Here is a 17,014-nt window from a genome sequence, read left to right as displayed (position 1 = left end):
ATATATACAATGGAATATTACTCAGCCATAAAAAGAAATGAAGTTGAGTTATTTGTAGTAAGGTGGATGGACCTAGAGTCTGTCATACAGAGTGAAGTAAGTCAGAAAGAGAAAAACAAATACCGTATGCTAATGCATATATATGGAATCTAAAAAAAAATGGTACTGATGAACATAGTGGCAGAACAGGAATAAAGATGCAGACATAAAGAACGGTCTTGAGGACACGGGGAAAGGGAAGGGTAAGCTGGGACGAAGTGAGAGAAGCATCAACATATACATACTACCAAATGTAAAATAGATAGCTAGTGCGAAGCAGCCGCACAGCACAGGGAGATCAGCTCGGTGCTTTGCGACCACCTAGAGGGGTGGGATAAGGAGGGTAGGAGGGAGACGCAAGAGGGAAGGGATATGGGGATTTACGTATGCATATGGCTGATTCACTTTGTTGTACGACAGAAACTAACACAGCATTGTGAAGCAATTACACTCCAATAAAGATGTTTTTAAAAAAGTGTCCTTTTTTAAAAAAACAATTAATGCATAATACTATGTTCAGATGTTTTGACAGAGTTCTTTAATATTTAAAATAATTGTGCTGAAAGTTAACAGGTTTTCACTGGATCTTGGCTTAAAGCACTTATAAATTGTTATCAGATTACAGACCAAATAACCAAAGCGCCATCTAGCTAATGACAGGATATTCTAATTGAAAGCAAAATACCTCCCCTAAAAAATACTAATTTAAGGGTTAAAACTGTAAGTGGAAATACATTAAAAATATTATTAATATGTTATGACAAATTCCCAGAGCTAATTCCTAATTTTTAGCCCCAAACTTCATATATAATTCTTTTAAAAAATATAGAATAAAACTTGTTAGTTTTCAAAATTAAACTGCATATTTATTATCAAAAATCTGGGAGTAGTATTTCAATATCATCCCCTTTTTTTAAAAAAATGCATGTAAAATACAAGGAAACTCGCAAAGTCAAAAGTAGTAAGGACCCAGGTTAAATAATATTTAAAAGGTATGTTAAAGATGCAGAAAATTAAAAAGATCTACAGATAGACAGATATACATACCTGTTTTATTTTCTGCATCTTTAACATACCTTTCAAAAACTATTTAATCTAGGTCCTTACCCATCTATATATATCTAGTTCTTCATTTTATATCATATGTGAATCTCTAAATATATGTACATGTGAGGGGCTTCCCTGGTGGTGCAGTGGTTGAGAGTCTGCCTACCAATGCAGGGGAGAAGGGTTCGAGCCCTGGACTGGGAGGACCCCACATGCCGCAGAGCGGCTAGGCCCGTGAGCCACAACTGCTGAGCCTGCGCGCCTGGAGCCTGTGCTTCTCAACAAGAGAGGCCGCAACAGTGAGAGGCCCGCTCACCGCGATGAGGAGTGGCCCCCACTTGCTGCAGCTGGAGGAAGCCCGCGCACAGAAACGAAGACCCAATGCGGCCAAAAATAAATAAATAATTTTTTAAAAAAATATGTACATGTGAATCAAATTATTAAGCTAACTGCACTAAGAATACTTGTTTTTAAAAATAATTCTATGTCAAGCTAATGAAATGTAGAATCACTAACTTTGTAAATTAAGATTGTCAACTTTAAGATTTGAGGGAGTCACACCTGTATGTGCAGATTTTCTTAAAGATCGTTTCCAACAATCTTATTTTTAAGACTATTGGACTTAAATTATTTCAAATGCGGTAAGTTGAACAAAATCAATACTGAACAACATACCTTTCAGATAAATTAAGGCTTTGGTGAAGAGGTTCTAATTTTTGACATGTCTCTAGGCTGTCAACAGATGTCGAAGGCAATGAGTCTGATTGCACCTTGTTGGCATCACATAAATTAGCATCATTTTTAGGTAGGGTCTTTCTGAATTTTCGTCCTAAATCCGTCCATAGGACATTCGTCAACACAACTTTGAGTTGCCTGTTACACACATAAATAATTAATACATACAGTACTAAACGTTATATAATACATGAATTCATCACAAATTATAACAAATGAAAACCTCCAGGAATTCTAAATTCAGTTCTTAAAGAAATTAACCAGAGTAGTAAATATCATAAGTAAAAAATATGCCTAATCATTCTCAAATATACATGAAAAACTAAAGCACATTTCACTTAATTGGTTCTTTCTTCAGAATTCTATCTAGTATACTACATCTGTGGTCACACACACGTACAGCTGTTGGATTGCTGGTAACCAATATGCGCCTGGTCACACTATAAGTGGAACAACAACACACATCTGCACATCACATCACATAGGTAACCGCTTTCTGCACTAAAAATGTATTCCTGTTTTACTATTTGATTCGGAAAACATAATTAAAACTAAGGGTAACAGTACAACATCTACAATCTTAACCCTACATAGTTTTAAGATACATTTAATTTTACCTTATTTCTAAAAATATGTCAACTTAAAACACTTACTGTACCTACACCAATTTCAAAAGTAAAACTGATAAATCCCAGCACTTCCAGCTCTGCCTCATTACATTTTGCCCATTACTCATTCAACACATCTATGTGCTGATAATACTTGAAGAACTGTGTTCAGTTCTAGAACCATGAAATATAGTTTCTGCAGGACTGTGAACAGGCTACCAAGTAGATGTGAGACAATGTCAAATGAGGAATGGCTGGAAGACTTGGAAATGTGTGATCAGAAGAGTGTCTATTCTATTCCCTAGTACCAGTTTTAGGCACTGTTTGTTTAACAAATGTTAAGAATATTAAGAAACAGAAAGCAAAGTGTTCGTGTATTTTTAATATAAAACAGAGCTCAAAGAAATCACTTGTTTGCCGCAGCCACTTGGGGCTGTATCTTCAGATCATCTGGAAGAAGCGGGATAGAAGTCTTCAGAGGAACCTCTATAGAACGCACTGAAACTCCAAACATTTTAAGTTTATAGATTTTAGAATTATCATTAAAGAATAAAGAGATGAGTGACATTTCTATGAATGAATAATAATTCATTCTTTGTTCAACAAATACTTACCAAATACCTTCTAGCAAAACAACTGTACTAGTAGAATCTGGAGATTCAGCAACAAACAAAAGAGTTACAGTTCCTGCCTTCATGGAGCTTACATTACAAAGAAGAATTACCCGATTAGTTATTTAATTACAACTGTGATGAGCAATATGAACAGAAAATACAGGTGCTGCATTTCTTCTGAACCAGATCAGGGAAGGTTTTACTGAGAATATGACATTTACGCTGAAACTGTCCAAAGGAAACAAGTGGAAAATGGAGAGTGGTTCAAAAAGGAGGACAAAATGTAAATGCTCAGACATGAGTAAAGCTTGTTCAAGGAAATTAAAGGACTTACCTGGCTCAAGTGCTTAGAGTGAAGAGGAAATTTGTATAAGATAAGGATGGGCAGTTAGGCAGGACCCTGTGGACTATACTGAGGATTTGAAACTTTAATGTCAACAACAATATCAATCCCCTAGTTTTAACAAGAGAATCATGAGACCAGAGCTGTATTTTTAAAAGATGACTTCGATCTTTTATGAATAATAAAGAAAACACCAAGAGAAAAGGGTAATAATGAATTTAGAGAGGAAATGGTGACTTAGGGATAGTTTAGTGGAATGGTGGGAGCAGAAATGGCAAAGAAGAAAAGGGACACAGACACAGCAAATGTAGGCAGTTGACAAACAGCTACGAAAGGGGGATACAGGACAAGAGCTGAAGATAAATGTGAGATCCAAGAAAGGTCTTCTTAGTTAGTTATTGGTTGGTTAGTTAGCTTAAGATAGAAAATATCTGTGTAAGTTTCAGTGCTTATGGGAAGAGGTCAACAGACTAGGAGAGGTTGAAGATACAGGAGACAGGATAATTAACTTTATAATTAAGTTTCTTAAGAAGTAGCATAAAAAGAGCTAATATTTACTGAACATGCACCATATACCAGGAAGCATGTTAAGACCTCTACAATGATTTACTTCATTTAATCCTCACAACTACTCTGTGAAGTAAAATGGTAATTATTCTTCTGCAACTGAGAAGACCAAGAATAGAATGATTAATAACTAAGTCCATAGTAAAATGGGTGAGTAGTGAGAGCGAGATCCAGAGCCACACACTCTCAACTCTGTTGCCAGCACTCTTAACTGCTCCACTGTGCTGGTTTATGGTGGGAGAAGAACCCCTTTTCCTTCTTCCAGAAACCAAGATCATATTTTCAAAGTGATACCAAAGGTAAAAGAACACAGGCTTGAGGAGAGAAAAGGCTTCAAATCATCACTGTGGAGAGGGGGAACACAAGCTGACTAGAGAAACACAGTAGGATTATCTTGAAGTTGAGGAATCCAGTAGGGTTAATAACCACAAATTTATAATGACATAAACATACTGTGTTTTGTGATTTTTTTTTCCCATCACTGCTCAGCCACCTTGGTGTCAGCACAATGCAAACAGATAATTAGGTTCACAAGTGATTATTAATTACGAAGGAAAAAGGCACCTTTAAAACTAAAAATCTGGTAGCTACCACCTTAGCCAAGTGATCAAATGTAAGGCCACCAACAGTGGGACAAGCAAACACTACGTATCCCCTGATATGATGCAATAAGCAAATGACATCAGCTATGAAGTACTTTTGCCAAAAATGTAACATGAACCTAATCATGAGGACAAACCCAATTATAAAAATCTAGAATGTAGGACATTCTACAAGACAACTGGCTTGAACTCTTCAAAACAGTCAATGTCATGGTTTAGGGGTGTCATGGGGAGGCAGGGGCTATTCTAAGATTAAGAGACTAATGAGACATAATAACCAAAAAATAAAATGCATGAACTTCAATTTGATCCTAGATTTTTTTAACAAAAGATATTTTGGGGGACATTTAGAGAATTCTGATTCTAGACTTTATATTAGATGATAATATGAAATTATTATAAATTTTCTTCATAATGTATTGTGGTTATCATGTAAAAGAATTTTCTTGTTCTTAAGAAGTGCAGGCTAAAGTATTCAGAGGTGAAGTGCCTGACATCTGTGACTTACTTTCAAACGGTTCTGGGAAAAAAAATGTGTACATGAATGTACATATGTGATATGCACTTACATACATGTATGAAAAGAGACTGAGAGAAGGCAAATGTGGGAAAACGTTAACAACATCTTGCGTGTTTGTTATACTCTTAACAAAATAATCCCGCCTGGAATCCTGTACCAAAAAAATATGAAACGGGAAAAAAGTTATGCATGAAGATATTCATCACAGTATTATTTATAAAAGCAACAAAATGAAAGCAAATTTAAATTCCCAGCAATAGGGACTTCCCTGGTGGTCCAGTGGTAAACAATCCGCCTTCCAATGCACGAGACACAGGTTCAATCCCTGGTCAGGGAACTAAGATCCCACATTCCGCATGGCAACAAAGCCCTCACACTGCAACTACTGAGCCCGTGCACCTCAACTAGAGAGAAGGGAAAAAAAAAATCGCATGCTACAATGCCCACATGCCACAACTAGAGAGAAGCCTGTGCACCGCCAACAAAAGATCCCACATGCTGCAACAAAGATCCCATGTGCTGCAACGAAGACCCGACACAGCCAAAAATTTAAAAATTTTAAAAATTAAAAACATAAAAATTCCCAGCAATAGCAGAATGGTTAAGTGAACAATGATAAAGCCACTTAATGGAATGTTACTTATTAGTCTCTTAAAATCCTCTACTTTAAATTTTAAGAGTGACTGGCTGTGTTTTTTTCTTTCAACTTGTCTTTATTTCTATTTTCTATACTAAGCAAGTACTATACTATTTATATAAAGAGAAGTGTCAACCAATTAATTTTGTAAAAAATGGTAAACATCTTTACCTAGCCAAAAACTATCTACTGATTAGTGAAAAAAAATTATTTTTTACATTCAGAGCTACTCTTTTATAGGTTTTACAACTGTACAACTTAAAATTCTAAATGATCAAATGAAAATACTTCTAAAATCTTAAGGATATATAAGGTATACTTTTCGTCTGAGAAAACTACTGACTATTAGTAATTTGCTAAATTATTTGGGAAAATATCCCAGTGGTAATTTTAATAATTTTAAATATGAAAATATCCAATGTTGGAAAATGCCATTTTTCTATTCACCCAAACCAAATAAGACTCACCACTGGTGATTTTACTGGTAATTCTAATAGTTGGCTCTAAGTGAAAAAGACAATTTGGGTTCTCTGTGAAAATACCTATTTCATGTTCATAAATTTGCTTTATTGTAATCTGATTGAATAATAATATCCTAAGGCAGAAGTCAGCAATCTTTTCCCCCCAAATTAAAGATAAAATTTTTAAAATTTCTATATATTTAAATATATTTGAACACTTCACAAGAAAGACATATAAATAGCCAATATGCACATAAAAAGGTGCTCAATATCATTAACCTCATCTTTCTAGTCTTTAAAAAAAGTTTGTCTTTTCAAAAAAGGGGGAAGGACAGCAAAATATTTCAACAGACACTTGAGAGAAGATGTAAAAAAACAATAAGCACATGAAAAGATGCTCAACATCATCATTCATCAAGGAAATGCAATTAAAACCACAAGAAGATATCACTACACATACATTAAAAGGGATGATGACAGAGATTGACCATACAAGTGCTGGCAGGAGGGTGGAGGAAGTAAAACTCTTCTGCACTGCTGATGGGAATGTAAAGTGGCACAATTACTTTTGGAAAACATTTGGCAGTTGCTTAACAAAGTTGAAAATGTACTTTCAATGACCCAGCAACCCATCTCCTAGGTATTTAACCAAAAGGAATAAAAACATGTCCACACAGGCACTTGTACATGAATATTCACAACAGCTTTATTAATAGTAGTATTAATTTTTCACAGAACTAGAACAAAAAAAAGTTTATATTTGTATGGAAACACAGAAGACCACAAATAGCCAAACCAATCTTCAGAAACAAAAACAAGCCTGGAGGAATCAGGCTCCCTGACTTCGGATTATATTACAAACCTACAGTAATCAAAACAGCATGATACGGGCACAAAAACAGAAATACAGATCAATGAACAGGATAGAAAGCCCAGAGATAAACCCATGCACATATGGTCACCTTATCTTTGATAAAGGAGGAACAAACATACAATGGAGGAAAGACAGCCTCTTCAATAAGTGGTGCTGGGAAAACTGGACGGCTACATGTAAAAGAATGAAATTAGAAAACTCCATAACACCATATACAAAAATAAACTCAAAATGGATTAAAGACCTAAATGTAAGGCCAGACACTATCAAACTCTTAGAGGAAAACATAGGCAGAACACTCTATGACATAAATCACAGCAAGATCCTTTTTGACCCATCTCCTAGAGAAATGGAAATAAAAACAAAAATAAACAAATGAGACCGAATGAAACTTAAAAGCTTTTGCACAGCAAAGGAAACCATAAACAAGACGAAAAGACAACCCTCAGAATGGGTGAAAATATTTGCAAACGAAGCAACTGACAAAGGATTAATCTCCAAAATATACAAACAGATCATGAAGCTCAATATCAAAAAAACAAACAATCCAATCCAAAACTGGACAAAAGACCTAAATAGACATTTCTCCAAAGAAGATATACAGATTGCCAACAAACACATGAAAGGATGCTTAACATCACTAATCATTAAAAAAATGCAAATCAAACCTATAATGAGGTATCACCTCACACCGGCCAGAATGCCCATCATCAAAAAATCTACAAACAATAAATGCTGAAGAGGTGTGGAGAAAAGGGAACCCTCCTACACTGTTGGAGGGAATGTAAATTGATACAGCCACTATGGAGAAGAGTATAGAGGTTCCTTAAAAAACTAAAAATAGAACTACCATACAACCCAGCAATCCCACTACTGGGCATATACCCTGAGAAAACCATAATTCAAAAAGAGTCATGTACCACAATGTTCATTGCAGCTCTATTTACAATAGCCATGACATGGAAGCAACCTAAGTGTCCATCGACAGATGAATGGATAAAGAAGATGTGGCACATATATACAAAGGAATATTATTCGGCCATAAAAGGAAATGAAATTGAGCTATCTGTAGTGAGGTGGATGGACCTAGAGACTGTCATACAGAGTGAAGTAAGTCAGAAAGAGAAAAACAAATACCATATGCTAACACATATATATGGAATCTAAAAAAAAAAAAAAAAAATGGTTCTGATGAACCAAGGAGCAGGACAGGAATAAAGACGCAGACATAGAGAATGGACTTGAGGACATGGGGAGAGGGAAGGGTAAGCTGGGACAAAGTGAGAGAGTAGCAATGACAATATATACACTACCAAATGTAAAACAGATAGCTAGTGGGAAGCAGCCGCATAGCACAGGGAGATCAGCTCGGTGCTTAACAAAACATTGTAAAGCAATTATACTCCAATAAAGATGTTTAAAAAAAAAAAAAACAGAAAAAGACTCACAAACATAGAAAACCAATTTATGGTTACCAAATGGGAGGGAGAGGTGGCGAGGGACAAATTAAGAGTATGTGATTAACCAGTATAAACTACTATACATAAAATAGATAAGAAGGATTTACTGTATAGCACAGGAAATTATATTCAGTGTCTTGTAATAACCTATAATGGAATATAATCTGAAAAAATATACAATTGAATCATTTTGCTGAAACACAGTATTGCAAATCAACTATACTTGAATTTAAAAAGTTACTGATCACAGATCACCATAACAAATATAATAATAATGAAAAAGTTTGATATATTGTGAGAATTACCAAACTGTGACACAGAGACACAAAGTGAGCAAATGTTTCTGGAAAAATGCTACCAACAGACTTGCTAAATGCAGAGTTGCCTGCAACATTCAATTTGTAAAAAATGCATTATCTCCAAAGTGCAATAATGTGAAGCACAATAAAACAAGGTATGCCTGTACCTTATGACTGGTATTCTTATAAAAATGGCAGAAACAGACATACCCAGAAGGAAGACAACATGAAGACATACAGGGGAAACATGTAAATATGGAGGACTGAATGCATGAAGAAGAGAGGAGAGAGACATGGAACAGATTATTCCTTAATGCCTTCAAAGGAAGCACAGCCTAGAGGACACCTTGATTCACATGAAATGTGAATGGATTAAATAATTTGGTCAAAGGTCGAGATTGTGAGAGTAGATTAAAAAAAAACACACAAGACCTTCTGTGTTCTGAATGTTTGTTTCACCTCAAAATTCATATTTTGAAATCCTAACCCCCAAAGTGATGGCAGTAGGAGGTGGGGCCTTTGGGAGGTGACTGGGTCATGAGGGTAGAGCCCTCATGAATGGGACTAGTGCTCATAAAAAAGGTTCAAGAGAGGACCCCTTCCACCCTTTGAGGATACAGTAAAGAGATGGCCATCTAAGAACCAGGAAGCCCTCACCAGATACTGAATCTGGGAGTGCTATGATCCTGGGCTTCCCAGGAATTATTACACTTTTGAAAAATAAATGTTTTTTGTTTATAAGCCACCTAGTCTTATGGTATTTTGTTATAACAGTCTAAACAGACTAAGATAAGATCCAACGATATGCTCTCAACCAGAGACACGCTTTGGACTCAAAGAAATAAACAGGTTCAAAGAAAAAGGATGGAAACAGGTATACCATGCAAACAGCAACCTTAAGACAGGTGGAATGGCTCTATCAGTATTAGACAAAATAGACTTTAAAGCAAAAAAAGAAAAAGTCTGTAGAAACAATCAGGGACATTTCATTGACAAAAGGGTTAATTCATCAGTAAGATATACTGACTATAAATACACATATACTTAATAACAGGACCACAAGGCTCATTAAGCAAAAACTAACAGAAAGGAGAAATTAACAATTCAACAGTAATAGTTCAACACTTAAAACCCCAGTCTTGATAGAACAACTAGACAAAAAATCAGCAAGGATACAGAAGGCTTGAATAACACTATCAACCAATGCATCCACAGACCACTCTAACAAACAGCAACAGACTGCACATTCTTCTCAAACATATGGAACATTCTCCAACAACCAACAAAGACCATATGCCAGGCCACAAATAAACCTCAATAAATTTACAAGAAGAGAAATCATACAAAACGTTCTCAGACCACAGTGGAATTCAATTAAAAATTAACAACAAAACTAAGTCATGAGGATATAATGTACAGCATGGGGACTATGGTTAATAATACTGTATTGTATATTTGAAAGTTGTTAAGAAAGTAAATCTTAAAAGTTGTCATCACACACAAAAAAATCTGTAACTATGTGAGTGATGGATGTTACCTATACTTACTGTGGTGATCATTTCATAGTATATACAAGTATAGAATCATTATGTTGTATATCTGAAACTAATATAATATTATATGTCAATTACATCTCAATAAAAGATGAAAATCTTTGAAATTTAAAAATACATAGAAATTAAACAATTCACACTTTCAAAAGAAGTGAATCAATCATACCAGAAATTAGAAAATACTTTTGAGCTTAATGAAAAGAAAATCACAACATACCAAAATTTATGAGGTGCAGCTAACGCAGTGCTTAGAATAAAATTTAAAACTAAATACCTAGGGCTTCCCTGGTGGCGCAGTGTGGTTGAGAGTCCGCCTGCCGATGCAGGGGACACGGGTTCGTGCCCCGGTCCGGGAAGATCCCACATGCCGCGGAGCGGCTGGGCCCGTGAGCCATGGCCGCTGGGCCTGCGCGTCCGGAGGCTGTGCCCCGCGACGGGAGAGGCCACAGCAGTGAGAGGCCCGCATACCGCAAAAAAAAAAAAAAAAAAAAACTAAATACCTATACTAGAAAAGAAGACATCTCAAATCAATAACCTAACCATGTATCTTAAGAAATTAGAAAAAGAAGCACAAACTATGTCCAAAACAAAGAGAAGAAATAGAAAATAAGATTATAGTGAAAATAAATGAAATCGAATATAGAAAACCTACGGAGAATATTGATGAAACCAAAAGTTGGTTCTTTGAAAAGATCGACAAAATTTAAAAATATCTAGGTAGACTGAACAAAAAAAAAAAAAAAAAAAAAGAAAGAAAGAAAGAAAACACTCAAATTACTAACATGAGGAATGAAAGACGGGTCATCACTAACAATATACAGAAATTGTAAACAATATAATAGAATACTATGAACAAATGTATGGCAACAAATTAGATAAATAAAATATACAAATTCCTAGAAAAATAGAAGCTACCAAAACAGACTCTTAAAAAAAAAAAAAGGAAAATCTCAACAGACTTATAACAAGGAAAAATCTGAATTTCTAACTGGAAAACTTCACAGATACACACACACACACACACACACACACACACACACACACACACACACACACACACACCACCAATGAATGACCAGATGGATTCACTGGTGAATTTTATCAAACATTTAAACAAGAATTAATACCAATCCTTCAAAAACTCTTCCGGAAAACAAAGGAAGAGACAACACTTTTCACCTATTCTACAAGGCTATTATTAGCCTGATTCCAAAGCCAGACAAAGACAACATAAGAAAATAGCAAGTTATTTTCCCTTCTGAATACAAACATAGATATCCTCAATAAAATCCTGGCAAACTGAAACCAGTAACATATAAATGGGATCATAAATCAGAATCAAGTGAGATTTATCCCAGGAATGCAAAGGTGGTTTAAAATCTAAAAATCAATTTATGTAATACATTATATTAATAAAGGATACAAATTACATGATATAAATGCAGAAAAAGCATTTGACAAAATCCAACACACATTCATCATAAAAAGCCTCCCACAAATTAAGAACAGAAGGGAACTTCCTCAGCATGAAAAAGGGCATGTCTTAGTCTGTTCAGGCTATAACAGAATATCACAGACTCAGCAGCTTATAAACAACAAACATTTATTTCTCACGGTTCTGGAGGCTGGGAAGTCCAAGATCAGGGTGCTGGCCAACATGGTCAGGCTCTGGTGAAGGCCCTCTTCTGGGATGCAGACTGCAGACTCCTCACAGTGTCCTCACGTGGTAGAAGGCACCAGGAAGCTCTGTGAGGTCTCTTTTATGAAAAGAGCACTAATCCCGTTCATGAGGGCTCCACCGTCATGACTTAAGCACCCCCCTCAATGGCCCCACCTCCAAACACCATCAAATTGGGCATTAGGATTTCAATATATGAATTTTGGGGAGATATTGTACAAACATTCAAACCATAGCAGGGCATCTATAAAAAACCTATAACTAACATCATACTTAATGGTGAAATACTAAATGCTTTCCCTCTGATAGTGGGAACAATACAAAGATTTCCACTCTCACCACTTCCATTATACACTGTACATTCTAGCCAGGACAATTAGGCAAGGGGAAAAAATTAAAGGCCTCCAGCTGAAAAGGAAGCAGTAAAGCCATCTTTGTTTGCAGATGACATGATCTTATATATACAAAATTCCAAGCAATCTACTAAAAATTTCTAGAACAGCACAAACAGGGTCACAGTATATAAATCAGGGTCAACATATATAAATAAATGGGATTTCTACACACTAGCAATGAACCATCTAAAACTAAAATTAAGAAAACACTTCCATTCACAACAGCATCAAAAAGAAAATACTTGGGAATAAAGTTAACAATAAATGTCCAAGACACACTGAAAGTTACAAAACACTGTTGAAAGAAATTGAATAAGACCTAAATAAATGGAAAGATATATTCATGAATCAGAAGATTTAATTTGTTAAGACAGCAATACTCCCCAAATTGGTCTACAGATTCAACACATCCTCCATCAAAATCCTTGGCTGTTTTGCTCAAAATGACCAACTGATTCTAAAACTCAGTTGAAAATGCAAGGAACCCAGAACAACCAAAACAATCTTGAAAAGGGACTTCCTGGCAGCCCAGTGGTTCAGACTCCATGCTTCCACTGCAGGGGGCATGGGTGTGATCCGTGGTAGGGGAACTAAGATCCTGTATGCTGCACAGTGCGGCCAGAAAATTTTTTTTTTAAGTCTTGAAAAATATTATGAAGTTGGAAGACTCACATTTCCCATTTCAAAACTTACCACAAAGTTGCAATAATACAGTGTACAGCACACATTGGTGCTGAAATAAAAAGACATTTAGATCAATGGACTAGAAATCCAAATCCAGAAATAAACACATATTAATGTCAACTGATTTTCAACAAAGGTACCAAGAAAAATTCGTACCTCTTCAACAAATGTTGCTGGGACAACTGCATATTCACAAACAAAAATATAAATTTGGATGCCTATCTCATGCCATACCCAAAATTAATTCAAAATGGATAAAATACCTAAATCTAAGAGCTAGAACTATAAAACTCTTAGACAAAAACACAAGAGTAAATCATCATGACCTCAGATTAGGCAATAGTTCCTTAGATATGACAACAAAAGCACAGCAACAAAAGAAAAATAGATAAATGGGATTTCATCAAAGTGAAAAAAACTTTTGTGCTTCAAAGGACACCATCAAGTGAAAAGCTGAGTGAGAGAAAATATTTCCAAATCACATATCTAATAAGGACCTGTATCCAGAATATATAAAGAACTCTTACAACTCAACAATAAAAAGATAAACACCACAATTTTTAAACAGGCAAAGGATCTAAACAGACATTTCTCCAAAGAAGATATACAAATGACCAACAGGCACGTAAAAAGACACTCAATGTCATTAGGAAATATGTATCAAAACCACAATGAGATTATCATTTCACACCCACTAGGACAACTATGGAAAGAAGGAAGGAAGGGAAGGAGGGAGGGAAAATAAGTATTGATAAGGATATGGAGTCACCAGATATGTTTATTTCTTAAGGACAATTCACTTGAAAGGTGAGAATTCAGACTAACCAGCTTACAGAGTGCTCTGACATAAAATCAAGAATTCCAATTAGGACTTCCCTGGTTACACAGTGGTTAAGAATCTGCCTGCCAAATGCAGGGGACACGGGTTTGAGCCCTGGTCTGGGAAGATCCCACATGCCGCGAAGCAACTAAGCCTGTGTGCCACAACTACTGCCTGTGCTCTAGAGCCTGCGAGCCACAACTACTGAGCCCATGTGCCGCAACTACTGAAGCCCGTGTGCCTAGAGCCTGTGCTCTGCAACGAGAAGCCCGCACACTGCAACAAAGAGTAGCCCCTGCTCACTGCAACTAGAGAAAGCCCACGCACAGCAGCAAAGACCCAATGCAGCCAAAAATAAATAAACTTATAAAAAAAAAAAGAACTCCAATTAGTCTTCTCACTTGTGCAAACTCCCAATAATTGTAATTTTTACTTTGTTACTGTCACTTTTTATTCATTCACTATTCTAAAAAAGATAATACCCTTTTGCAAAATAACAACTTTTTAAGCATTTACTGATGTCCAATACTAAAATTTAGCTGCGATTTCCTGCTGGTAATAATTGTAATTTGAATCCCATAGATATTTAATTCCAGCATATCCATTATTCATTAATACTATGACTTTAAGACCACAGTTGCTAAGTGGAGCACAAATAATATCCAGCATCTTAATGAGTCTATATGTAACTCTTGCTTTATTAGCTAAAGCTTTCAAGATGTTACAAACACACAAAAACAAGGAGTTAAGATGAATTAGAATCACAGAAAGAGCTTAGAAGGAACAGTAGAGGCCACTGAACTCAATCACTGTATTTTAAAAGTTGTGAAAATTTGAGAACCGAAAAGGTTAAATGAATCATTCATGGTCACACTATACATAGTATAAGCCCATCCTATATCACACACATACATGTATCTTACCTTTCTGGTGATGTCTTAGAAGTGACAGGACGCCCACGTACACCTTTTTTACTTTTATGGTCTACAGAGAGGACCTTATTTCTTAGGCTCCTTTTCCACTAAGAAAAAAAAATGGAATTTGGAATTTCAATAATAAATATAGCAATATGACAATTAAGAGGCACTTAATTTTTATTTAGAAATTCAAGATAAACAGCCAAAGTCATAATTATAGTACACAGAGGGGGAAAAATGCAATCTACAAAACACCTGGCATCTTTTGCTAGTGAGGATATAAAAGTCCAATAAATAATAGAAGAAAGACATGTACGGACTTCCCTGGCAGTCCAGTGATTAAGACTCCACATTCCACTGCAAGTGGTGCGGGTTCAATCCCTGGTTGGGGAACTAAGATCCTACATGCCACGCAGCCAAAACATAAATAAATAAATAAATAAATAAATAAATAAATAAATAAATAAATAAATAAATAAAGGGTCTGGACTTAATTCGTTAAAAAAAGAAAAAGAAAAAAGACATTTAAAAATGTAAAGGTAATTTTAGTCAGGAAATAGACATTTTAAGGTTCAAAAGCTTACATAACTACGAAAAATGGTGAATGTGTTTAAAGGAAATAAAAATAATTACATGCCAAGTTAAACAGAGTCTGTGATTCTGAAGTAACTGCATTTATAAACAATTGGAAGGGATTACAATTGATTCCCTATGAACTGCTGCATGGAAAAACTTTAGGGAAGAGTAAGATATCTTACTAACAGTGTTTAGATTTAATCCAACTACAAACAAAGTTAAAATTGATTTAGTTAATATACAAACAGGACTTCCCTGGGTGGCGCAATGGTTAAGAATCCGCCTGCCAATGCAGGGAACACAGGTTCAATCCCTGGTCCGGGAAGATTCCACATGCCAAGTAGCAACTAAGCCCATGCGCCACAACTACTGAGCCTGCACTCTAGAGCCTGCGAGTCACAACTACTGCGCCCGCGCACACAACTACTAAAGCCCACACGTCCTAGAGCCTGCACACCGCAACTACTGAGCCCTCATGCTGCAACTACTAAAGCCCATGTAACTAGAGCCTGTGCTCTGCAACAAAAGAAGCCACCTCAATGACAAGCCCACGCACCACAACAAAGAGTAGCCCCCGCTCACCACAACTAGACAAAGCTTGCACGCAGCAGAGACCCAACACAGCCAAAATTTAAAATTTTTTAAATATATATATATAAACTGTGGAGACTTCCCTGGTGGCGCAGTGGTTAAGAATCCGCCTGCCAATGCAGGGAACACGGGTTCGAGCCCTGGTGCAGGAAGATCCCACATGCCACAGAGCAACTAAGCCCATGCACCACAACTACGGAGCCTGTGCTCTAGAGCCTGTGAGCCACAAATACTGAAGCCCGCATGCCTAGAGCCTGTGCTCCGCAACAAGAGAAGCCACCGCAATGAGAAGCTCGCACACCTCAATGAAGAGCAGCCCCAGCTCGCCACAACTAGAGACCCCACATGCAACAACAAAGACCCAATGCAACCATAAATAAATAAATAAATTTATTTTTAAAAAGAGAAACAGTGTGAATCTGGGCAAATAAATTACTTATCTTCTCTATGCATTAGTTTCCTTACGTAATAATGGTTACTATCTCACAAGGATATATGATGATTATATATGTAATAAGTTTAAAATACTGTCTTCCTTCCTAAATAGACATTTCTCCAAAGAAAACATACAAATGGCCAAAAAGCACCACAACAAAGAGCAGCCCTGCTCGCCACAACTAGAGAAAGCCCACATGCAGCAACGAAGTCCCAACGCAGCCAAAAAAGTAATTAATTAATTTTTTTAAGAAGTCTACAAATAACAAATGCTGGAGTAGGTGTGGAGAAAAGGGAACCCTCTTAACACTATTGGTGGGAATGTAAATTGGTGTGGCCACTATGGAGGTTCCTTAAAAAACTAATAATAGAGTTGCCATATGATTAGCAATCCCTCTCCTGGTCATATATCCAGAGAAAACTGTAATTCAAAAAAAATACATGCACTCCAGTGTTCACAACAGCAGTATTTACAATGGCCAAGACATGGAAACAACCTAAATGTCTACTGACAGATGAATGGATAAAGAAGGTGTGTGTGTGTGTGTGTGTGTGTGTG

The 17,014-nt window shown here is 36.2% G+C and overlaps 1 protein-coding gene across 13 annotated transcripts in view; it reads right to left on the bottom strand.

Moving 5' to 3' along the window:
- The window catches only part of SENP7 (SUMO specific peptidase 7), a 152,664-nt gene that overhangs the window by 83,222 nt on the left and 52,428 nt on the right, over nucleotides 1-17,014 (bottom strand). For 10 of the 13 annotated variants that reach the window (XM_007105434.4, XM_007105431.4, XM_007105435.4 and 7 more), the window contains 2 exons: nucleotides 14,860-14,957; nucleotides 1,762-1,959 (listed from right to left, as the gene is read on the bottom strand). In XM_007105434.4, coding sequence (XP_007105496.1) covers nucleotides 1,762-1,959; nucleotides 14,860-14,957 — 296 coding nt within the window. Of the gene's footprint in view, nucleotides 1-1,761; nucleotides 1,960-10,633; nucleotides 10,825-14,859; nucleotides 14,958-17,014 lie in introns of those variants that run through there. The other 3 variants (XM_055085804.1, XM_007105437.4, XM_055085814.1) reach the window with 3 other exon arrangements.

This window comes from Physeter macrocephalus, chromosome 1, assembly GCF_002837175.3.
Source record: "Physeter macrocephalus isolate SW-GA chromosome 1, ASM283717v5, whole genome shotgun sequence".
Lineage (NCBI taxonomy): Eukaryota > Metazoa > Chordata > Mammalia > Artiodactyla > Physeteridae > Physeter > Physeter macrocephalus.
The sequence above is the reverse complement of the archived record's forward strand: the minus strand, read 5'-3'. Positions and strand labels throughout refer to the sequence as shown.